The 27549-nt window shown below is 40.0% G+C and overlaps 1 protein-coding gene across 1 annotated transcript in view; it reads left to right on the top strand.

Moving 5' to 3' along the window:
• The window catches only part of LOC126278066 (lipase member M-like), a 162769-nt gene extending 150814 nt beyond the window's left edge, over window positions 1-11955 (top strand). The window contains exon 9 of the mRNA XM_049977891.1: window positions 11560-11955. Coding sequence (XP_049833848.1) covers window positions 11560-11709 — 150 coding nt within the window. The 3' untranslated portion in view covers window positions 11710-11955. The remainder of the gene's footprint in view (window positions 1-11559) is intronic.
• The last annotated feature ends 15594 nt before the right edge of the window (window positions 11956-27549 follow it).

Here is a 27549-nt window from a genome sequence, read left to right as displayed (position 1 = left end):
CATTGATTCTTGAAACTTTTTAAGTCAGCGTTAGTGACAATCAACTATCTTCGAACGTTGCAAAAACAGACATAATACCTGCAGGGATACCGCAATCTCTTTTTATGCTATGTTACTTATAATCCGTCCTGACTGCAAAATATTTATTCATATGACCAGTTTCGGTTCTTCTAGAACAATCTTCAGATCTGCAAATTTCGGTTACAGGAGTAACCCCTCCACATTCAGCAAACTTTCACATGCTGTGTTACATTCATTGCTTCATACGCGGTCTTCGTTGTAGACTTCATTTTCCCAGTATCCTACCAATGAAACGTAGTCTGCAATTTGCTTTAAGTATATCTGAACCTATGTGATCACTGCACTTCTTACCCCAACATTTTTTCCCATCAGTCCTTCGACTGATATGACAGTTTCAGTTCAGAGTTGCACTTGGACCCAACGTCCTCCATTATTTCTTGAATATATTCAAAACTCTGTCTTCCCATGCAGTCCTTACGCTCTGGTGGTCCCTCGCGTACCATGCAGTCATGAAAGAGGTCCTATGACGTTGTTCCTTTTTCTTAGCATAGCTTTCCACATACTTCTTTCCTCGTCGCTTCTTTAGAGAAATGTCTTATTTCTTACCTTGCCTGTTCATCTAAGTTTCAGTATTATTTCTCTGCACCACATCTCAAACGCTTCGATTGTTTTCTTTTCGGTCTCCCTACAGCCCACAGCCCATGATTCACTTCCATACTACCTAAAGGTGTCTAATTTTTTTTTATGTTGATTCCAATATCAAGCCCAACGCTACAACTGCCTGTCTGGTGCTTTTACGTTTTCTAATGCCAAACTGATCGTCATCTAAGAAGACGTCAGTTTTATTTTCCATTCTTCGGTTTGTTATTAATGTCGTCAATTAAAATGCATGAGCAGTTAAGCTGACTGTGCTATAGCCCTCGCATTTATCTGCCCTTGCTGCAGGGTGACAGTTATTGAACTATATGAAATAAAATCGTCGTAAATTCTGAACGGTTTTCGTTGGAACGTTCAAACTGCACGGTTGGTCACGGGGCATGATGGGAATTAGTATGTGCTTGCATGGTTTGATTTAGCGACGTAGCCGTCTTTCATTTGGATGGGTTCGTCAATATGTGAAATTGTCGCATATGAGGAACTGAGAACCAACATTTCGCGATCGAGATGTCTCTTCATCCTCAACAGATGACTCTGTGATGTGCAATCTCCAGTCACGGAATAATTGGTGCGATATGCCACGGTGACTACCGAACGGGGCCTACAGGTTTCGGAAGATTATTTCATCCACTTTATCCAAAGTGACACTGATTTCGACAAGATATAGCTCATGCAAGAAGCAGCTAGACCCCATCGAAGCAGGAGAGTGTTTGATGTCCTGGAGGAGCACTTTGGGGTGCACATTTCGGCTTTGGGGTACCGAGAAGCAACTGTCATTGGCCTCGATTGGCCGCTATATTCTTCGGATCTGAACACATGCGACTCCTTTTGGGGGGCTATACTACAGACAACGTGCACAGAAATAACAACAAAACCGTTTCTGAGCTGAAAGCAGCCATTCAGAAGGTCATCGACAGCATCGATGTTAAGACACTTCAGCGGGTCAAGCAGAATTTCGTTATTCGTCGGCGCCATATCATCGCCAATGATGGCAGGCATATCGATTATGTCATAACCTGAATCCGAATATTTGCAGTGACGTTTACACCTTGAATAAAGTGTGTGCACCCCGTAGTTTGTAGCTAATTTACGTTTCTTTTCATATAGTTCAATAATTGTCAGCTTGTATCTTCGGAATTGGGTGGATTACATTTTTACTGAAGCCTGATTACATATCTTTAGTGACATAGATTCTACAAACCAATCTGAATTGTCGTTTGGTTGATTTTTCCCTAAATATGTTTAGAAATTCCGAAAGATTTTCATCTATGTCCCCCGCTTTATTTGATCGCAAGTCTTCAGGAGCGCTGCAAAAACCCTGACTGTAATAGTGCAGCCCAAATTTATTACACATTGCCTTCGGTTTGATATTCTGTCACGTCAGCGGAGTGTCCCCCCTCCTCCCCTCTTCCTCCTCTCCTTCTCGCGGGGACCTTCAGTGTTTTGTTCTCAGTTAAACTTCAGTCTACTGTTCATCATTACTAAATTTTGATCAGAGTTCGTATCTACTCCTGTGTACGCCTTAGAATCCAATATCTAATTTGGGAATCTCTCTGTGACCATTATGAAATCCAGCTGGAAGCTTCCCGTGTGTCCTGACCTTTTGCAAATGGTCCTCCTTCTGTTGTGATTCTTGAACAGTGTACTTGCTGTTATTACAGTCAACCATGGTAATGTTTTAATCGTCAAGGTATCTTTGTAGTGCTTACCAGTTTTGTTTTAAATGGCTGCTGCCTCGCCTATTTGCATTTTCTTTTACTAAAAGTCAAAGTTAAGCTTCATGTAGTCTCTCAGGCCTGTGATTATCATTTAATTGCATTGGCAGTGAAGAGAACATATGGCGATAGTGATTTAAGTTTAATAAAGCCAGTTCTATACAAGTATCCTGACATTTCAAAGTAAACCAGCGACAATGAATTACACGGCTTTTACTTCTTATTAACACTTATTTTCTTCTGGCATGCTATAAATTTACCCAGAACATAATATACAGGAAAAGTACTACGTTTTTTAAGACTAGTATGAACTTACCCTAACTTTGTACCAGTATTAAAATAGAAATTTTACTCTAATAGGGCAGAGTTAGTGTACATTTTCACTTTTACAAGAACTCAGTAACTATAGATGTGAAATGTCACAATGTCTTTTGTGGCGTGTAACTTATTTTTGTGTCAAACATTTTCTAACAATGGAAAAACTGGCACAAATTTAGTTGAAATGTGCTGCAGAACACAGACAGTGTTCTCCTCTCTCATACTAACTACCAATCCCACATCCTCCGGTAAATCTGCCTTTTGTGTCTTCCCCTACTACCGCTTTCCAATCTCCCATGGTTATTTGATTTTCATCTTCCTGAACAGTCTGAATTACTATTTAAATGCCCTCGTATATACTTTTTCCTACCTCTTCATCTTCTGATCGTGACATCGGGGTGTGTACTTGAACTGTTTTAACACTTCCCTTTGCTACTGCTATATCATAACCTTAAAGTTGGAGGTAGGCCGTAAAATGAAACTATCTTGTTAAAGCAATAATAGTATAAAGCAACAGAGCAGTGTTACCCTCTGAGAGGAACTTTGTTATGTTGACCGTGTTGTACCTAACGGAGGTGGCTTATCGGAAGTGAAAAACTTACGTAAATATTTAAACAGTTATAAACAATATTTTATCCTATCTACACAGTTCAAAGAATAAAGAAAATGGTCGACGTCCTAATTAGGTATGAGAATGATTGACATTCTTGTTCAAGTAAGTAGGTATGAGTAACTTTACAGAACTATACTTTGTGACACACGAGTGCAAGGAACAGGCACCTGCATACAGTATGTTCATGTTAGGGTTGGAGCTAAAAGATCTGAACAAACTATTTGCATAAATATAACATGTAACGAAACACACTATTGTCTTGAGGACTTAATCATACTGAATGGTCTCAATAATGTTACTATTAATATTCACTGCAGAATCGTAAATTGCACATAGGTTCAGTATTACTTTTCAAACGTATTCCTATCTGATATGAAATATGGATATGGTTCACAACAAAATTAGTTATTGTGCATAGATTAAGTCTCTCAATACTAAACACCTTTCTACTTAGAATGAAAACTAAATGGAATTCAGTAACAGATTATTTCTCACTGTCTTTTGAATTAAGACGTTATTGTTTTCATAGATAGTGGTCTTTCTATTAATTATTATCTAGCATGAGCACAATAGACAAACTGTTAATCCTGTTACACCATTAATATGCACTTTTAATACACAACAGGAACCCAATATTATACAGAATTTCACTTGAGTAGCAAGAGTCATTGAAACTTTCTATAATTAAGGAACTTTGTGTATGTGAACTACTTTCAATGGAGGGGGGCCTTTTAATCTTGATCACTGTAGCAGAGCAAATTAAACACACATTCAATACACTAGAGAAACAAGCCCTCATCAAGCATGAACATGTAACTTTTAACAGAAATAGTTCTCATTTTTTACTGCAGTAGAACACAACTTGACGTGGTTATAAGACAATAGCTCACCTTTGGGTGATTTTCAACAGGCTGCACAGTGATCATTTAATTTGAATAGCTATATAAGGCACAGTTTTGAGAACGTTCACTTTAGTTGTTGGCAAAAAAATATTAATGAACAGTTTTAATAGAAAAATTATTTTCAACAAGCATCATTTACTATATTACTCAATTCTGCTACATAAACTTTCTTTTTACCATGTTCAATGGCATTAATTAGTAAAAAACTGGGCTTTCCTATTTTCACAATATGGGCACTCGGTAAGCATTTTTGACATGGGAAGGGATAATATTCAAGGTAGGTATAAGAGTTCGAGTATAAGTTACCTTATATTTGCCCACACTAAAACATCCAATCAGCTGATCCTTCACAGCACATATTTGCAATTCCTTGGCTCCTTTTTTAGTGATCGTGCAACGTGGTGGCGAGTACATGTCGGTGGGTGGAATAGCAGGAGGAAATGCTGGACCCTGTAATTTCTTGGTGGCGATAATAGATACCAATTCCAGAATAGTTCCAACTCTTTATCTGTCAATCTGGGAAAGTGGCACGAAAGCCCTCTCTCGGCACCAGCACAATACACAACTTTTACATCAGTAGCTGACAGTTTGGTAGCTAGTCCCCGACTGACTTTTGGTTCCACGTTTCTAACCATGCCCACCACATTTTGCGCGCGCTACACAGTTCCGTTCCCGAGGATAACCACACTACCTTTTACATAAAAAAATTACTAAGAATCCTAAGTGAAGGTCAGGAGTTTACATAACAGCAACCAAACACATTAAATAAAACAGAACATTTGCACATACTGACTTTTCTACAAAAAGTTATTTAAACAAAATTACAATTATATATTAATTTTTGTTCCCTCCAAATGAGACAAAGAATTTAAGCGACAGATATACTACATTGCATAGAATCAGACCGTGAAATCAAAGTTTTTGCAAAGAAAGTAGTATATAATTTTGCGTTATCGATTCAATCAAACAACATTTACAGAAGCTCAAAAATGGAATGTTGAACAAAACAGAAAGCAAAATGAATCAAAATCAGGTATGTAGTGTCTAAGCTATGGTGTTACATGTTGTTGTTAACTCTGGTTTGCTGTCGATTCTGTCGAGAACGATGCAGTCACTGCATTGTTGACAGCAACTCACTTTCTGTTCTAGCTTCCTATTCACTGCAAATTGTACTCCCATTACACCATTTTCTTATGCTGTTGATATTACTCTATGTTCGTCCGACCAGAAATCGTTACCTTCCTTCCATTTTGCTTCGCTGACTCCCTCTATATCTAGATTGAACCTTTAAGGATTTTCTAATTTTCTACCACCTTTAAACACTCCATACTCTGAGTCCTAGTTTGTTACCCTTTAGTTAGTTACTGAATATTTTTCACTCCCGTTGGCAATCCCCTTACGTTGATCCGAATGACGGACTAATATCTTTTGCCACTGGAGAGATTATCATGATAGTTTTCCAATACTGACTACGCGCCCTCTCGATACACAATACGTGTTTTTAATGCAGTGGTCTCCATTGCTGTCTGGCGTTCATCGTCGCTGGTCTTCCGCCTTTTGTGACCAGTTTCCCACCCTAAGGGCAGAATGGTTGCTCAGCATGCTCTTCTGCCCTCTTTGACAATTCAGAGGCAGAAAGAGACTTATTATCTGGGACGTATTCAGCTGCCATGGCTGAAGATCTTAATTCAAAACTAGCTCTTCCCTCCCACACGTTGTTGTGAAGATAGAAAGCACATATTTCTAACATGTATGGGAACTGGATTTACGTCCTAATTTTCTCCTCCGTCCCCTCATCTCTGTCCATCTCCTTCTCTCCTCTTTTCACCCACCTCCTGCCTCTCCCCTCTTTTTGCATCCATCTTCTCCTCCTTCCCCCCTCTCCATCTCCTCCTGCCCCACTATCACCCCCCCCCCCCCTCGTCCCTGTCTATCGTACCCTCCCAGGTTCGAATCCTGCCTCGGACATGGATGTGTGTGATGTCCTTGGGTTAGGTAGGTTTAAGTAGTTCTAAGTTCTAGGAGACTAATGACCACAGATGTTAAATCCCATGGTGCTCAGAGCCATGTGAGCCATTTGAACATCCTCCCACTTTCCGTATCCTCCCACCCCTCTCTCCATCTCCCCTTCCCCCTGTCTCTGACCTTGAGCCTTGTTCGTTGTTACCACATATTCAGATTCTGTAGCAGTATTATAATCACTAGCCTATATTATACACTTATTTATATAAATCTATATGAAGAAATAGGTATACAGTAGTACGTGCGCATTCGAATGCAGTGCTGTGTCATAATTTTGAAGCAACTGGTGCAGGACTTTCAGAGAGCTGATTTTGAACGAACGTACGTTTACGGTTTTGTATAGATTTTTCCCTATGATTATGGCATATATATGTCACGCTGTAAAATATATATATATATATATATATATATATATATATATATATATATATATATATATATATATACGAGCGCGTATTCGAATACAGCATTGCTTCAAAATTTCAAAGCAGTTGATGAAGAACTTTCGGAGATCTGAAGATTTGAAACATACGAACATCTACATTTTCATTAAAATACGAGGGGGACCCAAAAGTAACGGGAATTAGACTGCGGTGGGAAAGGAGAGTGGGGGAATCTATTGTTAGACCAGCGTTACGGTCAAACCACCTGAGTCAGTGCGCGAAGTTGTGTCGCTGTGAGTGCATCGGTTCGCCCGTGAAATTTTTTTGTTGTTGAACAACGTTTTTCCATTTCGGCGAAAATGTGACGGCAGATTGTCGAGAGCAACTAGCGGCAGTGAAATTTAGTTTCCTGTTCGGGAAATCGGCCGCGGAAACTATTGTAATGCTTAAGACTGCTTATGGGGATGCTGCCCTAAGTAAAACCAGAGTCTAAGAGTGGTTTTCACGTCTTAAAAATGCAGAAATGTCAGTTGAAGACCAACCCCGTTCAGGACGCCCCTCAAATTCTAGAAGTGACGAAAACGTTGACAAAATCGATGCCCTCGTTCGTGAAGACCGTCGCCGAACCATTGATCGACTCTATGAGATGTCTGGAATATCATGGAGTTCAATTGGGAGGAATTTATCCGAAGATTTGCGCATGAGAAGGGTTGTACCCAAATTTGTCCCTCGCCTTCTCACAGACTAACAAAGGGGGAGACGACTTCAGGCATGTTTAGAGCTTCAGAATCAGCTCAAAGAGGAACCTTAATATTTTTCCAAGGTGATTACTGGTGATGTGACCCCGAGACGAAGCAGCAATCAAGCCAGGGGGACACAAGTGGCTCTCCTCGTCCCAGAAAAGCTCGCCAAATGAAGTCAAACAGCAAGACAATCTTCATTTGTTTCTTCGATTGCAGAGGTGTTGTGCACGCAGAGGTGTTGTTCCCCCAGGTCAAAGTGTCAACGAGGAGTTTTACTTGGAGGTTTTGAAAAGATTGAGAGAGAGTATCCGGAAGAAAAAGGAAGATCTTTGTCGCACAGGCGACTGGTTCTTCCATCATGACAACGTGCCGGTCCTCACCGCCGTCTCCGTAAAGCAGTTTTTGACTAAAAACGGCGTGACACCGATTGTCCACCCCCCACGCTGCCCTATTCACCGGTTCTAGCCCCCTGTGATTTCGTTTTGTTCCCCAGACTCAAAAGGGACATGAAAGGAAAGCGTTTTGTCACTGTGGAGGAGGTAAAACAAAAGTCGCTGGAAGCCATGAAGAACATCCCTATAAGTAAATTTAAAAACTGTTTTGAACAGTAGAAGAATATCGAACAGTCCACGGGTGTACTGACGGTCCACAGTGTCCAAAGGGCACAACATTTCGGCGATCAGACATGTCGCCATCGTCGAAATATTGTACCCGTGGGACACTATAGATCGGACTGTTCGAGCAAGAAATACGCCGGGAAAAACCGAAGAATCACAATGGAAGAATCATTTGAAGAAGTGCGTTGTGGTCAATGGAGAATACTTTGAAGGTGATTAAAATTTGGTGTACAAATAATAAGAAATAAAGACGATATGACGAATTTCCCCTTTTGGTTCCCCTCTCGTAGTTGTAAATGTTTGTTTGTAGAAAACCATAAATTTCCTAATGTTCCTAATCGATACCTTTGAAATTGCATTCGAATACACTCGTGCCCTTATGTACCTACTGAATTTCCATGTGTAGCGAAAATGTTGTGTTCTTTGTTGAGTATCTTAAATCTCCAAAGTTCTTCGCCGATTGCTTTGAAATTTTGACGAAACGCTGTATTCGAATACACGCGTGCTTTTTTGTGCCTGCTGGAGCGTCAGTTATCATATACGTAATATATACATTTGTACACCATATGGCGTAATCTAATGCAGCGCTGTGTCAAAATTTCAACGAAATCGTAGAATAACTCTCAGAGATTTACGATAATGGACAAACGAGCATTTACATTTTTATTAGTACGGATTTTACAGTGCCTGGTTGCAACAAGTGAGAAAGAATGATCTGATTATTAGCCAAAGGCTCTACACCCGGAATACGCGACATCGTCTGGGAATTAAATAAATTCTTGGAAGAAGATTCTGAGCTGTCGTGATACCCATCTGTCTTTAGGTATGGTTCGCAATACAGGGTGAGCACAAAGTCTTGCCCTGATTATAACAATTTATTACAAAATAACCGTCCGCCCCAGGTAGCTGAATGGTCGCAAGCATGGTAGCTCAGAGTGTTCGGTCAGAGGGTTACGTGTCCTCTGTAATAAAAAAGCTGAGTTAATCGATCATCAACGAACTTAAAAACAGATGTCTTACGACGTCCGCCCCGAGCAGATGCAACGAACAAAAGCGAACAAAATGAGACTTAAAAAAAAAAGGTCAGCATGACGGATTGTCAATCTTCTGGGCCCGGGTTCGATTCCCGGCTGGGTCGGAGAATTTTCTCCGCCCAGGGACTGGGTGTTGTGCTGTCATCATCATCATCTTATCAACCTCATCGACTGTAGGTCGCCGAAGTGGCGTCAAATTGATAAACCGACACCTGGCGAACGGTCTGCCAGAAGGGAGGGGGGCCCTAGCCATACGATTAAATAAATAAACAGAAAACCCGTTTGACATAATAATTTACATTTGATGCCATTACATAGGTTAGTGTTACTAGTTTTTTTTAAGACCACTTACGTTAGTAAACCTCAACGGAAGCTCCCTTGGTAGCTCGGAGAATGTCGAGGCGGTATTCCAGGTGTTTGGTAACATGTGTTGTGTGACAGTACCCACAGCAGCTTGTATCCTAGCCTTCAGTTCATCGATGTCAGCAACTGGTGTGACGAAGACTCTGTCCTTGATATAGCACCAGAAAAAAAAGTCAAGGGGTGTAATGTCGGGATCGGTGGATTGGAAGGAACAGCCCAACACCCTGACCGTCCCGCTCTCCAGACATTACGCCTCTGACTTTTTTTTTCTGGGGCTATATGAAGGACAGAGTCTTCGTCACACCAGTTGCTGACGTCGACGAACTGCAGGTTAGGATACAAGCTGCTGTGGGTACTGTTGAAAGCCTACCCCTTGTTTGTTAAGCTGATTAATTTTCATGTAAGGAGTACACACATGAAATCTATTCACTATCTCTTGCACCTCGTCATACCGGAAACATAAACAACACTTCGCCGCCAGTTACATCTACGAATGATTAAAATGGGTAAAAATGAATGTTACTGAATGGTGGCCACTTAACACCATTTAGTTATTGTCACGCCTATTTAACGCACGGAGTAGGGAAGGATATCACCTTTCACTCTCTCAAACATTACTTGGGTTACTACACATGCAGTACCATGCGGATAAGTTCATGTTGAAACCGCGTATTATGCAACCGCAATGCAACGTGAGTAAACCGGCCCAGGCCTCATGACTCCACATTAGTCATACTATGATTAATGAAAGGCAAATCCAGTGACTACCATTATGAATGCTAGCAACACGTGGCCAAGTTCGACAACAAAGAAACGAGTAAAATTAACCGTTGAATCATGAAAAATTTATATTGATTTTATCCATAACCAAACTATGCAACAAATGAAACTTTAATGAAACTATCCGCGATTGACCTAAGAACAAGAACCGTTGGTTCATGCCCTAAATTACCTAGCGCCCAAATCCGCTAGTCGAAACACATTAATCCGAAAAATTTCTACAAATAAAATATCGCTGAACGTTTCCCGGTATTAATTCACACCCAAACATGTTTCATAATCAATGTTACCCCAGAAAACTTACACTATGAATAACTTTTCTCACCATCCATGACGAGCGCCGCACCCCTGCGTCCGTCTTGTTCAATCGGCGGCCCCAAAGTGTCCTAACATGGCGCGTTCCAGGACCAACCGCCAACCGTTCAAAAAAACTGGTGGTGGCGGAAGGACCTCAGTGAGAATCAACCACACAAACTCTGCCCTGCTCATCCCCACTATCTTTGGAATCACGAACACTCTGACGAATCCGCTCACGTTGTTATGTTGGTGCTGAACTACTCTACTGCTACCATCTTTGACTAACCCAGATTATTATATATTCCATGCGTAATTACGTTTATCCATCCACATACATCATGGGATAAAAGGATGAGAGCGGAGCTGTGACACTAACAGAAGAAAAAATATACGGGGAAGCATTCTTTAATCCAGAGGTTAATTAGGTAGACGAAACATTGAAAGGACGCTCTCGGCGTAACATGAATTATTAAACATGTGGAAATTAATCAGTTAGTTAAATGAAGTGTAAACCTGTGACATTTCTCTGTGAAAAAATGGTTCAAATGGCTCTGAGCACTGTGGGACATAACATCTGTTATCAGTCCCCTAGAACTTAGAACTACTTAAACCTAGCTAACCTAAGGACATCACACACATCCATGCCCGAGGCAGGATTCGAACCTACGACCCTAGCAGTCGCGCAGTTCGCGACTGAGCGCCTAGAACCGCGAGACCACAGCGGTCGGCTGTTTCACTGTCATAGAACACATTTTATGAAACACCTAGCGGGAACTGGAATACCGCCTCGACATTCTCTGAGCTACCAAGGGAACACACGCTGAGGTGTGCTAATGTAGGTGGTCTTAAAAAGAAACTAGTAACACTAACCCATGTAACGGCATCAAATGTAACTTATTATGTCAAACGGTTATTCTGTTACAAATTTTTATAATCAGGGCAAGACTCTGTGCTCACCCAGTATTTCTAAAAGCCATCAACCATGTTGTCTTTACATGTACGAAGGAAGTTTGCTTACGATTCCCACAGACAGTTTTAACACTGCCATGCAGGTCTGAGACGACCTGCTACTAACACGCCTCTGTTGTCAACAGGACGCGCAGCTGCTGAGCCGTAAGAGTTCGCGCAACCTCGGCGTCTTCGTCATGCCGCCGGGAGGCTGGGACCACTTCGACTACGTCGCGAATACGCAGGCGCCGCGACTCATCTACGACCGCATACTGGGCATGATGGCTGGCTTGTGACCGGCTGCACCGGCGAACGGCGAACGTCTACTCGGACTTCCGCTGTTGACTCACAAAGGGAGGTCACGACTTTCGAATCACGGATTCACTTCAAACTTTGAATACATTTGGTAGTCCATTTAAGAAATGTAATGTGGAAGTAGTGAAACATCCCCTTAAAAAATTTTATGAATGACTGTGCTGATAAACCACTTACGTTATTTGATTTTCAAACAGCTGAGCAAAACTAAACGTACTCAGACATTTCTCTTTTTACTTATTCTGATCATCTCTAAATTCACACATAATATTTTTAGCGCAACGCATTCTGACTTTTTAATAATCCCTACAAAAGAATGGCCCTGACTAACAATAACCTATACCTTTCATGAATCACTTACCTCACAAAAATCTTCATTACTCGAACTACTGCAATACAGCGAGCGCCAATACTGCCAGCTAAATAAAAGATTCTAACTACTGAAGTCACTAACTACTAATAGGCATAGATAGCAAATGACAGATTTTGATAGAGAACAAACAACCTTAATAGTGTTCAAAAGTCATTATATATATATATATATATATATATATATATATATATATATATATATATATATATGGTGGTGGTTAGTGTTTAACGTCCCGTCGACAACGAGGTCATTAGAGACGGAGCGCAAGCTCGGATTAGGGAAGGATTGGGAAGGAAATCGGCCGTGCCCTTGTAAAGGAACCATCCCGGCATTTGCCTGAAACGATTTAGGGAAATCACGGAAAACCTAAATCAGGATGGCCGGAGACGGGATTGAACCGTCGTCCTCCCGAATGCGAGTCCAGTATCAGTCTTACAAATTTACTGTCTCTGATGGACACACGTCCAGATCATCCGCTCTCAAAACTCCGCCATCTCTCTCCCCACATCCACCACTGCTGGCGGCTCTCCTCCAACTGCGCAACGCTACGCGCTGTTCACATATAACTGCCCACTAGAATAGAGAATTTTACAACAATGAAAACCAGACACAGACTGTACACAGAACAGCCAGTGATTATCATACAGAGCGCTACGTGGCGTTACCAACATAAAAACCTAAACAGCCTACTTACAGTAGTAAGGCGTACTACTTAGGCAATTTCGAGAAAATCGCAAGAGAAGTTTTACAAGTAGAATATGTACCGGTGCGTTACGACTCAGCACGAGCTGGCGGCTTTTAGTGTTCACGCACTCTAACCCGTTGGCCGGTGGATCGAGTCCTACTTAGGTTTTTTTTTTCAAATGCATATTTGTTTTCAATACTGATCAAATTATTTCACATATACGACATCTGAAAGGTATAAGAATGAAACAAGCACGTGCATTTGCACGAAATCTGTAGAGCTCGTAGTTACCACATGCCGTGTTATTCAGACAGTCCCACTATTTCAGTTTTTGTCTCCATCGGAATGTATCCAGATTTTTGCCGTCTTTTCGGTTGGCTCATTATGCTCCTCATCAGAAAGATCTTCGGCTTCTCGGAATAGGCCTTCATCTACTTCCTGGAATGAATGAGGTCCTCGTCAGTAATAACTATCTCTCGTCCTGATATTTCGACGACAGACATATAAAGTTTTTCTGGAATCACCTCTGCGTCTGAAGAAACCTTTGCTGATGATTCTCTATCAATGAGGTCCGCTTCTTGAAGAAGAATATCGCAGTACACGAACGCATATTTTAACCGACTTTTGTCAACTGCATTAGACTGTGCATTGAATCTTCATGACATTCATAATCCGCAGTAGTCGAATAACCGGGATTCACCTCCATTTTTGCAGTACAAACGGAAATTTTTTGATTTAAAAAATCGCACCTGTGTTATGCGTTCTTGCTATAGTAGAAATTTCTCACTGATACAGAAGTTAAAAAATGGGGCCGGCCTCCGTATCTGCAGGTTGAAGCATCCAGGTGCAAAGCAGTTTAGGGTATCTTACCTGGCTGCATGTATAAGGGATTTCGCAAAGCAATATAGGTACATATTTTCAGAAAAACTTGATACGTTTCTTTGTTTACTTGCCGATTATTGTAAATTTGACCAAAGGGAAGCAGTGGTTGAGAAGAGAGTGAAACAGGGCTGTAGCCTTTTGCTATGTTATTCGATTTGAACATTGAGCAAGGAGTAATGGAAACCAAAGAAAAACTTGGAGTAAGAATTTAAGTTCAAGGAGAAGTAATAAAAATTTTGAGGTCTCCCAATGACACTGTAACTCTGCCAGAGACAGCAAAGGACTTGGAAGACCTGTTGAACGCATTGGACAGTGTCTTGAAAGGAGCAAGTAGGATGATCATCAACAAAAGCAAAACAAGGATAATGGAATGTAGTCGAATTAAGTCAGGCATTGCTGAGGGGACTACATTAAGAAGCACTTAATTTATTAGATATGTTTTGGTATTTGGGTAGCAAAGCAGTTGATAATGGCTTAAGAAGGAAACGTATAAAATGTAGACTGGCAATAGCAAGAAAAGCATTTCTGAAGAAGAGAAATTTGTTGACATGGAATATAGACTTAAGGTTTAGGAAATCTTTTCTTAAGGTATTTGTCTGGAACGGAGGCGTGTATGGAAGTGAAACATGGACGATAAACAGTTTAGACAAGAAGAGAAAATTGGGAATTTGTGCTAAGTTCCTGTGGGACAAACTGCTCAGGTCATCGGTCGCTAGGCTTACGCTAATCTAACTTAAACTAACTTACGCTAAGGACAACACACACAATCTTTTGTGATTTTCTTAAAAATTCCTTAGTAGTAGGCCTTACTATTTTATATTATATTGTCCTGATGGACTACTAAATGTGTACAAAGTATGAAGTAAATCTGTGATCCGATCTTCGTGGCCTCCACTTGTCAGTATAAGCAGACATTTAGCACCTAGACCGCGAGGTCGGTGCAGAGGAGTCGGCCATGCCATGCCATGCCTCTAGAGAACGCGTAACGTGCACGCCTCTGCCAGCCGCTGTGTCTGGACCGCCAATCACGGGATGTTGGCAAACTATGTAAACATTTTAGTTATAACTGATACCGTCATCAGCACTATTCCCACCGATAATTAGGTGTTCATTGATCACAAAGAGGCCATCGTTGTTAATAAGTCAAACAGCGTTAGCCATTAGAGCTCAATATAGTCACTTCTGTGGAAATGTTGTAATAAAATGAGTATGTTCTACAATGCATGTTAAATCACTCTACTAATTGAGCTCTTTGACATACATGGATCACCTTTAATTTTCTTTTCTGTTGTAAAAAATGTCTTCTTTTACTGTATTACGGTACCCAGAGTTTAGACTCAGTATTGCGTCCATGTTTAGATCGGTGGCTCAATTTAACATGGCCAAAATGCAAGTACAGTGGCCAGATGAAGTTATTTAGTGCTGTCGTAAAGTCAAGTTAGTAATCGGGTTTTGTCAGATAATTGTACCTTCCTTGTTGTTGTTGTGGTCTTCAGTCCTGATACTGGTTTTGTGCAGCTCTCCATGCTACTCTATCCTGTGCAAGCTTCTTCATTTCCCAGTACCTACTGCAGCCTATATCCTTCTGAATCCGCTTAGTGTATTCATATCTTGGTCTCCCTCTACGATTTTTACCCTCCACGCTGCCCTCCAATACTAAATTGGTAAACCCTTGATGCCTCAGATCATGTCCTACCAACCGATCCCTAGTCAAGTAGTGCCACAAACTCCTTTTCTCACCAATTCTATTCAATACCTCCTCATTAGTTATGTGATCAAACCACTAAATCTTCAGCATTCTTCTGTAGCTCAACATTTCGAATGCTTCTCTTCTCTCCTTGTCCAAACTATTTATCGTCCATGTTTCACTTCCATATATGGCTACACTCCATACAAATACTTTCAGAAACGGCTTCCTGACACTTAAATCTATACTCGATGTTAACAAATTTCTCTTCTTCAGAAACGCTTTCCTTGGCATTACCAGTCTACATTTTATATCCTCTCTACTTCTACGAACATTAGTTATTTTGCTCCCCAAATAGCAAAACTCCTTTACTATTTTAAGTGTCTCATTTACTAATCTAATTCCCTCAGTATCACCCGATTTAATTCGACTACATTCCATTATCCTCGTTTTGCTTTTGTTGATGATCATCTTATACCCTCCTTTCAAGGCACTGTCCATTCCATTCAACTGCTCTTCCAAGTCCTTTGCTGTCTCTGTCAGAATTACAATGTCATCGGCGAAAGTCAAAGTTTTTATTTCTTCTCCATGGATTTTAATACGTACTCCGAACTTTTCTTTTGTTTCCTTTACTGCTTGTTCAATATACAGACCGAATGGCATCGGGGAGGCTACAACCCTGTCTCACTCCCTTCCCAACCACTGCTTCCCTTTCATGTCCCTTGACTCTCATATCTGCCATCTGGTTTCTGTAGAAATTGTAAATAGCCTTTTCCTCCTTGTATTTTACCCTTGCCACCTTCAGAATTAGAAAGAGAGTATTCCAGTCAACATTGTCAAAAGCTTTGTCTAAGTCTACAAATGCTAGAAACGTAGGTTTGCCTTTCCTTAATCTTTCTTCTAAGATAAGTCGTAGGGTCAGTATTGCCTCACGTGTTCCAACATTTCTACGGAATCCAAACTGACCTTCCCCGAGGTCAGCTTCTACCAGTTCTTCCAGTCGTCTGTAAAGAATTCGAGTTAGTATTATGCAGCTGTGACTTATTAAACTGATAGATTGTACATAATTTTTACATCTGTCAACACCTGCTTTCTTTGGGGTGGAATTACTATATTCTTCTTGAAGTCTGAGGGAATTTCGCCTGTCTGATACATTTTGCTCACCAGATGGTAGAGTTTTGTCAGGACTGGTTCTCCCAAGGCCGTCAGTAGTTTGTAATGGAAAGTTTTCTACTCCCGAGCCCTTCTTTCGACTCAGGTCTTTCAGTGCTCTCTCAAACTCTTCACGCAGTATCATATCTCCCATTTCATCTTCATCTACATTGTTTTCCATTTCCATAATATTGTCCTCAAGTACATTGCCCTTGTATAGACCTTCTATATACTGCTTCCACCTTACTGCTTTCCCTTCTTTGCTTAGAACAGGCTTTCCATCTGAGCTATTGATATTCATGCAAGTGGTTCTGTTTTCTCCAAAGGTCTCTTCAATTTTCCTGTAGGCAGTATTTATCTTACCCCTCATGAGATAAACCTCTACATCCTTACATTTGTCCCCTAGCCATCCCTGCTTAGCCGTTTCGCACTTCTTGTCGATCTCATTTTTGAGATGTTTGTATTCCTTTTTGCCTGCTTCACTTACTGCATTCTTGTATTTTCTCCTCTCATCCATTGAATTGAGTATCTCTTCTGTTACCCAAGGATTTCTACTAGCCCTCGTCTTTTTATCTACTTGATCCTCTGCTGCCCTCACTATTTCATTCCTCAAAGCTACCCATTCTTCTTCTACTGTATTTCTTTCCCCCATTCCTGTCAATTGTTCCCCTATGCTCTCCCTGAAACTCTATACAACCAGTGGTTTAGTCAGTTTATCCAGGTCCCATCTTCTTAAATTCCCACCTTTTTTCAGTTTCTTCAGTTTTAATCTACACTTCATAACCAATAGACTGTGGTCAGAGTCCATATCTGCCCCTTGAAATGTCTTGCAGTTTAAAATGTGGTTCCTAAATCTCTGTCTTACCATTATGTAATCTATCTGAAACCTTTTAGTATCTTCAGGATTCTTCCATGTATACAATCGTCTTTCATGACTACCTTATGTAGTAAATAAGTGTATTACTGATTGTTCAGTTCATATTACATACGTTTCACGTTTCCATTGGCATTACCTGTTAAAAAGAGAAAAGTTCCTAAGAATGGAAGCCACGCGCTAAAATTTAATTTGTTTACAGTGAATACGGGATAAACTACGCCTTATTTTATTTATTTGCTTTTCTGTTTCGTCTAAAAGTGTAAGCATCGTACTGCTTACTATTTATTCACAGGAATTAATGCAGGTTTGATTCCAGTCCAATTTTGAATGTCCATGGTTCTCTCTTTAACTTCAAACAGTTTTGGTTTCTGTTTGATCATTTTGCACAATGAGAACACTATCATCGTGAGAACAAAATGCTTAACTATACTACACGTTATAATTATTATTTTTAGGTCACCCAGCCATGGAAAAGCAATAACGGTAGAGGTATTTTGAAATGTAAGTGAGGTTTGAATATAACAAATCATTGCATGTTATCTATGAGGCACACAATTCCACAATTCACCTAAAGCAGAAAGAGAACACAGTTCTCTAAAATCTCAAGGGAAATTACACATAAAGACGCTAACACCAGGGGGGGGGGGGGGGGAACCAAATTACGTGGAAAGTTGTATGAAGGAAATACAGCAAGATTTCTTCATACTTGCAGGCCACGAATTGGTATTCAACAAGACAAGAAGCGACCAAAATTCTGACTCAATACGAAAAACAAGTTGCATGGCAGAAGAATTAAGCTACAAGCTGCTCAGAATATGGATCGTGCTACTACAATTGAGAGACACACCAAACTGGAAGATCAGGGAATATCTGCACCACACTTACCTGGTGATAAATAAAGAACAAAACATTTTCTCCAGAGTTGAATATTTGTGAAAAACAAGCTGAAGGTCTCAAGGAGAGGAGAAAGCATTACCCTGCAGTTGCTAAGGAAAAGGGGTTACCAGTCAATCGACAAAAGCATCCCATAAAATCTAAATCTATTACTGTAGACTATCACGTTTTGGAAAGTGATACATGAAATGCAGTGAAAAATTTAGAATTCATCATTGATAATCCACCTGACATAGCCATAAAAAGTTTTTCTTGTATCTTGTGAATAAATATTTGACTGTTAGTAAAGCGGGACAAGTTTAATGAATGTAGCTCTACCGCATATTACAATAAGGAGCTAAAACTGTCCTTTTCTTATAAAACACTCATCGTTAGAAATAGACATTTCTCAACGTAAGTGCCTAGCGGAATTTTTTGTTCTGCTACAGCTGGACAGCGGTGGCATTGGCGGGGAGTAGGTTTCCCCTCCACTGCGGAGCCTTTGTTTTTGTAGAGAAACTGCGCGTGTAGCATGTTTTTGTTAGGCGACGGGACGCAATGGAGAGTATGGAATGAAAGTGAAAAGGGATAACACAATTATCCTATTCGCCAAAAGAGTATTCATGTATGAATCATACATGTGTAGGGAGTCAGTGTGTGCAACAATGACATTATTTCAATAAGAATTTCCTAAAATTGAAGTTCCTAATCAGAGTATGATTTATCGATTAGCATATAAATTTCATGAAACGGGCAGTCTTCTTGACAGAAAATACAGACAGCACGCACAGTACAGAGGAAACTTCGGATAAAAGTGGACACACTCTGTTTCTCCCAGAAAACCAGTTTCATGTGTTTCTCAGCAAATGGGAATTACTATGGCTCTGTTCAAACGGCTACGAAGTTCCTGAAATTGCAGCCCTATAAAATAACTGCAGTGCAAGAACTTAAACTTATGACACTGCAAAAAGGTTACAGTTTTCTGAACGGCTTTTAAACAGGGTGTATGGCAGAGAAACAGACCCTAACGGAACTTTTTTCGGAGAAACCATGGTTCGATCTAAATGGATATATTAATTCACAAAATAACCATTATTGGAGTTCTGAAAAGCCTAATCTAATACACAAGGAGCCACTGTATGATAAAAAAAAGAGTGTCGTGCACTGTTGGCTGTTAGAGAATAATAGGCTCTATTTTTCTAGGATATAATTAACATTGATAGATACGCAACAACCATTTTGCGGCCTTTCTTTGACCAATTAACAAAGGGAGAGGACGTGCTTTCGCGACCTTTCAGCAGCAGTCTACGAAGGCATATACAGCGAATTTCTCGTTACAGGAAATTCATGACCTGTTGTAACGTCCCGACAAACTAAAATAATATGAATAATATTCTCATTTAGTGTAACCTCAAAACAGAAAAATTCCTAAACCTCTCAATAGTAAAAAAAACATAATTATGTCGTTCACATTCAGTATAACCTACCAACAGGAAAATTGCGTAACGTATCAATAATAAAATGTGACTAATCTCTCAATAAAAAATGTGGGTCGCTTATAACCTTTCAATAATTGACAGTCAATTTAACCTGGTAAATTTTGGACGTCAGCAATGCTGCGTCATGGCCCTCATACATCATTCTGAATAAACTGAAAAATCTTACCTTAATTAGATCGCCGGATAACGCATATATATATCTGCTTCTATAAGAAATTTTCCTAGCGCACCTAAGTGCAATGCTGGCCGATAGATTTGTCGTATATAAAAGGAAAGAACTGATTTTTCTTTTCAGAAATCGGGATGGCCAAGGATTGGAGAAATTAGTGAATTCTTTAAATTGAGATGAATGTCAAAAGTTACTTTTTATGAGAAAGATTATTATTAACAGATTTTTTAAAAACATTTACATGGGACTTGATGTAACAATACTACACATGCGCGAGGCTGCTTTTACCTTATCCTACAACGCTCAGGCTCCGCCATCGCTGCACACGACCGGCCCAGCCAACACGATACACCAGACACGACTGCTCGCTAGCAACAACTTACTCCTACTGCTACACAAGTTCCTACTGCAGTCAATGCTGCTCTTTGGTCTCAGATTCTCTTCTAGCTTACATATCGCAGGCAGCGCGTGAGCAATACATCGAAATTACATCAGCTCGAGTGCACTAGCAACAAATTCTTTAATTATGGACCTCTTACATAACCCTCCACTGGGGGGCAAAAATTTGGCAGCGATGGTGAGTCAATTGGACTTGCCATGATCAACAAATTTTTCTATAATCTATTTAGTTACTGTGTCTACAGTTACACAGTGTATACATCATTGATAAGTGCAGAACATATTAAGAAATTAAATAGAGTGCACATGCACTTAGTACAAAACATATTCAGAAATGGCAAAGTATATACGCAATGAGTACAAAATATATTAACAAATGACATAAAGTGCACACGTACTGCATAAGTGTTTAGCATTTTTACATGAACTGATCACATTAGCAAAAGAAATAATGTGCACATGCACTATAAAAGTTTTTTTAAAATTTTGCAAGTATTTAAACACATTGATAAATGAAATAAAGTGCTCACTCACTGTATAAGTCTTTAGCATTTTTACAACAAATAAACATATCAAGGAGTGAAATAAAGTGCACACGCTCTGTAGAGGATATTTAGGACAACTGATCTTCTTAAAAAATGAAATGAAGTGCACACGCACTGTATAAGTCTCTATCGTTTTACAAAATTTAAAACACACTGTATAAGTATTTACCATTTTATAAAAACTAGGAAAGGAATGGGAAGGATTGCATCATGGTTGTAGCACAGTAGGTTGCATGTAGCTGCACTGAAAGTCCATATCTTTCTACAGAAGCACAACACCAAGTGAGACAATCTGAAGTTCTCTTCCTTGAAGAATTTATCAGTGTAGCCAAGACACTGAAATGTTGTGTTAATATTCAGTGTTATCATTTTGGTAGTACATTAGGTACACCAAACAGTAGGACCATAATAACATCTCCACCGTTCAAGGTGGTGGACAGCTTGATATGTCAACACATTATTCTTGTAGAATCCATACTCTTACAGCAACATAGAATTAGTGCAAAAAACCAATATAGTGCTCCATGATCATGGGGACGGACAGGATAAATGGATATTGCAGCAATTGCTGGTAATTAGGTCAGAAGGTGAAGGTAAAAAAAATGGCTCTTAGCACTATGGTACTTAACAGCTGTGGTCATCAGTCCCCTAGAACTTAGAACTACTTAAACCTAACTAACCTAAGGAAATCACACACATCCATGCCCGAGGCAGGATTCGAACCTGCGACCGTAGTAGGGTGAAGGGCACATTAAGTCTTATGCTAGTCATCATAGAATTACACTAGTGTATCAATCGATTTGAATAATTATTGGTACTCACTGGTTAGTTACTAAAGATGTAGTTAGTCTTGAGTATTACAAAACACTATTCATAACTCATCTGATTGAATCAGTGGCATTCATTGGCCAGTTACAAAGTATTCATATAGTGTTACAATACATTATTCAGTGTTATTCACAAGTCATCATTTAAAACAGGAGTTATTGAGTGTAGCATCAAGTTACTGGTGTTTATATACGATATCATGTAAGTGACAGACATATTCAAAATGTAAGACACTGGAACTATTACTCAAGGTCGGTAGTCCAATAATACATAGACATAATGGAATCAATACACAGAAAATTTGCATTATCTTTAGGATTAAAAATATATCTTAAACTGATAGCATTATTTAGTTGTATACTGGTAATAGTTGGGACTCAATTTTTTTATAGCAATGGATTGCACTGGGATCGATAATTAATTGCTGGAGCATGAAAATATTTGCTTTTGATTCATTGATGAAAAAAAGGATTATTAACGTCATTCATCATGAGTCAGCTGTAGAAAGGTGATGAAATAAGTACAGTATATGTGATCACATTCATAAATGATAGACACAACTGGGTTAAAAAATGCAAGTACTAGAACAGGTTTAATAACTAACTACTTCTAGCATATTATGTCACGAAAAGCTTCTGCTGGAAAAAATACAAAATGGATTATTGAGCTGAGAGAAGAAATGCATAATATGCTGAAAAATAGTGAACTTCGAATTAACAGGTAATGAAACGTGTACTTAATATGTATGTACTCTAGCTGTCTTTTCCAAAACATTCAGTCATTATACTATGCGACATAAGACATACTGTCAAAAGGAAATGCAACAAATACTTAAATAACTACATAGCATCTCTTAACTAACAGTAAATGTATAAACGTCATCATTGTCATCATCTGCAAAGAAAAACTTCATTACTCATATTACCATATTCTTGATGTAACTCTTCATCATCATTTATTATCATCTGCAAAAAAAGACACTTCATTATGCATATTCATATTACCATTTACTTCATACAACTATTCATTAGCATTCATTACTTCATATAGAATAGCATTTCTTACTTCTAGCACATTTCATCACTAAAATTAACATCTGTAGTTCTGTCTGACAGTCTGCATCAATTGCCTTGTATTCTGAAAGTAAAATAATTATTCAAGACTGTTATCATACGATGTGTATAGTATATTCTGGTTAATGATTGTTAGTTCTGGTCCATTTACTCTTCATGACAATATATTGTATTTTCTTTCCTTCATTCTGATGGTAAAATTTCCATTTCATAGTAAACTACTGTGGTTGTTTAATTCATTTCTTTTACACGGTATTGCTTTCTGAAAAATGATGAATATGGATTACTATCTTGCATTTAATTCATATACCCATTATCAGGAGAAAGAAAACTGGCGTTCTACGGATCGGAGCGTGGAATGTCAGATCCCTTAATCGGGCAGTTATATTAGAAAATTTAAAAAGGGAAATGGATAGGTTAAAGTTAGATATAGTGGGAATTAGTGAAGTTCGGTGGTAGGAGGAACAAGACTTCTGGTCAGGTGGCTACAGGGTTATAAATACAAAATAAAATAGGGGTAATGCAGGAGTAGGTTTAATAATGAATAAAAAAATAGGAGTGCGGGTAAGCTATTACAAACAGCATAGTGAACGCATTATTGTGGCCAAGATAGACACAAAGCCCATGCCTACTACAGTAGTACAAGTTTATATGCCAACTAGCTCTGCAGATGATGAAGAAATTGATGAAATGTATGATGAGATAAAAGAAATTATTCAGGTAGGGAAGGGAGACGAAAATTTAATAGTCATGGGTGACTGGAATTCGTCAGTAGGAAAAAGGAGAGAAGGAAACATAGTAGTTGATTATGGATTGGGGCTAAGAAATGGAAGAGGAAGCCGTCTGGTAGAATTTTGCACAGAGCATAACTTAATAATGGCTAACACTTGGTTCAAGAATCATAAAAGAAAGTTGTATACATGGAAGAATCCTAGAGATACTAAAAGGTATCAGATAGATTATATAATGGTAAGACAGAGATTTAGGAACCAGATTTTAAATTGTAAGACATTTCCAGGGGCAGATGTGGACTCTGACCACAATCTATTGGTTATGACCTGTAGGTTAAAACTGAAGAAACTGCAAAAAGGTGGGAATTTAAGGACATGGGATCTCGATAAGCTGAAAGAACCAGAGGTTTTACAGAGTTTCAAGGAGAGCATAAGGGAACAATTGACAGGAATGGGGGAAAGAAACACAGTAGAAGAAGAATGGGTAGCTCGGAGGGATGAAGTCGTGAAGGCAACAGAGGATAAAGTAGGTAAAAAGACGAGGGCTGCTAGAAATCCTTGTGTAACAGAAGAAACATTGAATTTAATTGATGAAAGGAGAAAATATAAAAATGCAGTAAATGAAGCAGGCAAAAAGGAATACAAACATCTCAAAAATGAGACCGACAGGAAGTGCAAAATGGCTAAGCAGGGATGGCTAGAGGACAAATGTAAGGATGAAGAGGCTTATCTCACTAGGGGTAAGATAGATCCTGCCTACAGGAAAATTAAAGAGACGTTTGGAGAGAAGAGAACCACGTGTATGAATATCAAGAGCTCAGATGGCAACGCAGTTCTAAGCAAAGAAGGGAAGGCAGAAAGGTGGAAGGAGTATATAGAAGGTTTATACAAGGGCGTTGTACTTGAGGACAATATGATAGAAATGGAAGAGGATGTAGATGAAGACGAAATAGGAGATAAGATACTGCGTAAAGAGTTTGACAGAGCACTGAAAGACCTGAGTCGAAACAAGGCCCCCGGAGTAGACAACATTCCAATAGAACTACTGACGGCCTTAGGAGAGCCAGTCATGACAAAACTCTACCAGCTGGTGAGCAAGATGTATGAGACAGGCGAAATACCCTCAGACTTCAAGAAGAATATAACAATTCCAATCCCAAAGAAAGCAGGTGTTGACAGATGTGAAAATTACCGAACTATCACTTTAATAAGTCACAGCTGCAAAATACTAACGCGAATTCTTTATAGACGAATGGAAAAACTGGTAGATGCGGACCTCGGGGAGGATCAGTTTGGATTCCGTCGAAATGTTGGAATACGTGAGGCAATACTAACCTTACGACTTATCTTAGAAGAAAGATTAAGGAAAGGCAAACCTACGTTTATAGCATTTGTAGACCTAGAGAAAGCTTTTGACAATGTTGTCTATTTCAAATTCTAAAGGTGGCAGGGGTAAAATACAGGGAGCGAAAGGCTATTTACAATTTGTACAGAAACCAGATGGCAGTCATAAGAGTCGAGGGGCTTGAAAGGGAAGCAGTGGTTGGGAAAGGAGTGAGACAGGGTTGTAGCCTCTACCCGATGTTATTCAATCTGCATATTGAGCAAGCAGTAAAGGAAACAAAAGAAAAATTCGGAGTAGGTATTAAAATCCATGGTGAAGAAGTAAAAACTTTGAGGTTCGCCGATTACTTTGTAATTCTGTCAGAGACGGCAAAGGACTTGGAAGAGCAGTTGAACGGAATGGACAGTGTCTTGAAAGGAGGATATAAGATGAACAACAACAAAAGCAAAACGAGGATAATGGAATATGGTCAAATTAAATCGGGTGATGCTGAGGGAATTAGAATAGGAAATGAGACACTTAAAGTAGTAAAGGAGTTTTGTTATTTAGGATGTAAAATAACTGATGATGGTCGAAGTAGAGAGAATATAAAACGTAGACTGGCAATGGCAAGGAAAGCGTTTCTGAAGAAGAGAAATTTGCTAACATCGAGTACAGATTTAAGTGTGAGGACTTATTTCTAAAAGTATTTGCATGGAGTGTAGCCATGTATGAATGTGAAACATGGACGATTACTAGTTTGGACAAGAAGAGAATAGAAGCTTTCGAATTGTGGTGCTACAGAAGAATGCTGAAGATAAGGTGGATAGATCACGTAACTAATGAGGAGGTATTAAATAGGATTGGGGAGAAGAGAAGTTTGTGGCACAACTTGACTAGAAGAAGGGATCGGTTGGTAGGACATGTCCTGAGGCATCAAGGGATCACAAATTTAGCATTGGAGGGCAGCGTGGAGGGTAAAAATCGTAGAGGGAGACCAAGAGATGAATACACTAAGCAGAATCAGAAGTATGTAGGTTGCAGTAGGTACTGGGCGATGAAGAAGCTTGCACAGGATAGAGTAGCATGGAGAGCTGCATCAGACCAGTCTCAGGACTGAAGACAACAACAACACCCATTAAATAAAAACTTGTTTCTAGTAATATAATTAAGCATACAGTATAGCATGACAGAAAACGTATTAGGTCAAAAACAGACAGTTTTCAAGTGCAAAAAATGTACATACAGTATCATAATGGAGTAGCAAAAATGTAAAATAGTCAAGATATTGAGATATCATAAGGAAAAATGTCAAACTCAACTGGTGTTTGTTACATCTTAACCATTTCATAGTGCATACAGACAAAAATTCTACTTTCGATAGGAAAACAATCATACATACACAAAATCGAAAATGTGCACGGTCTGATATATAACGACAAGAAAAGCGACCTGCTAACCTTACCTTGCCGGGCACTTGCCAGGAAAAAAGATGACATCTTGGATATTCGGGAATCCAGCCGGATGTTCGCGTCGTTCTCGCACGATATTTCAACAGCGTACCTCGCTGTCTTCTTCAGGTGCTACCTGAGACTGGTCCTTGGGTCGATCGAGTCCAGTATTTATGCCTGGGAGGAGCTGGGCGTTCCCTGATCGGTCCGCGCCCAGTCGAGTGTTCCATCTGTGGTCCGCGCCCGCCAGACTCGGCTTCAACGGACCCCTCCAGTCGCGGATGTTCCGACTGCCGTCGGCGCCGGTTTTGGCCGTCCTCAACGGTTGTGGTTGTCATTTGAGGTGTGTCAGGCCCGATCTGAGATGTTAGGTACTCTATCTCATGACTGTTACTACGGTTTCCACTTCTGTTGCGTGCTGGGCGCTCCCTAATCGGTCCGCGCCGCGTCGTGTGTTCCATCTGAGGTCCGCGCCCGCCAGACGCGGCTACATTGTCCCTCTCTGGTGGCCGGTGTTCCCTCCGCCGTCCGCGCCCGGCCTGGCCGTCTTCTGAAGTCGAGTTCATGACCTGGGGTGTGTCAGATCTGGTCTCTAATGTCCAACACCTTGTCTCACAGCTGTTCCCTCGGTCTCCACTTATATTTCCTTCTGAATCCTGGAGTGTCCTGCGTTGAGTTTTCACAAGCTCAAACGCAGGATTCCAGGCAGTGCTGATTTGGTATCCCGAGTCACGGTTGATTAGATTGTCTGTGACCTTAATCTCAATTGCTTCTTTAATGACACTGTCCCAATATCTTGAGGTCTGTGTCACAATCTTGGTGTCATTGTAATCCATTGAATGACCAAGTTACAGACAATGCTCTGCTATGGCTGATTTAGTTGCCTGTCTGAGTCTGGTATGTCTCTGGTGTTCTTTACACCTGATGTCCACAGTTCTGGTGGTCTGGCCAATGTATGACATCCCACACTGGCATGGTATGTTGTAAATACCTGGCTTGCGTAGCCCCAGGTCATCTTTTACAGTCCCCAGCATAGCCCCAATTTTTGTGGGTGGGCAAAATATGCTCCTGATGTCATATTTCTGGAGAATCCTGCTGATCTTCGTAGAGATAGGTCCGGCATATGGCAAGTATGCCATCTTCTTTGCCTCTTCTGGTTCTTCTTCTGGATCCTTTGGCCGGTTGGTAGGTTGAAGTGCCTTCTGGATATCTCTAGAGGAGTACCCATTCCTGCTGAACACTGATTGTAAGTGTTCTATTTCTGTGGCCAGAC

This window comes from Schistocerca gregaria, chromosome 6, assembly GCF_023897955.1.
Source record: "Schistocerca gregaria isolate iqSchGreg1 chromosome 6, iqSchGreg1.2, whole genome shotgun sequence".
In the NCBI taxonomy this organism is placed as follows: domain Eukaryota; kingdom Metazoa; phylum Arthropoda; class Insecta; order Orthoptera; family Acrididae; genus Schistocerca; species Schistocerca gregaria.
This window is presented reverse-complemented; position numbering and strand designations above follow the sequence as displayed.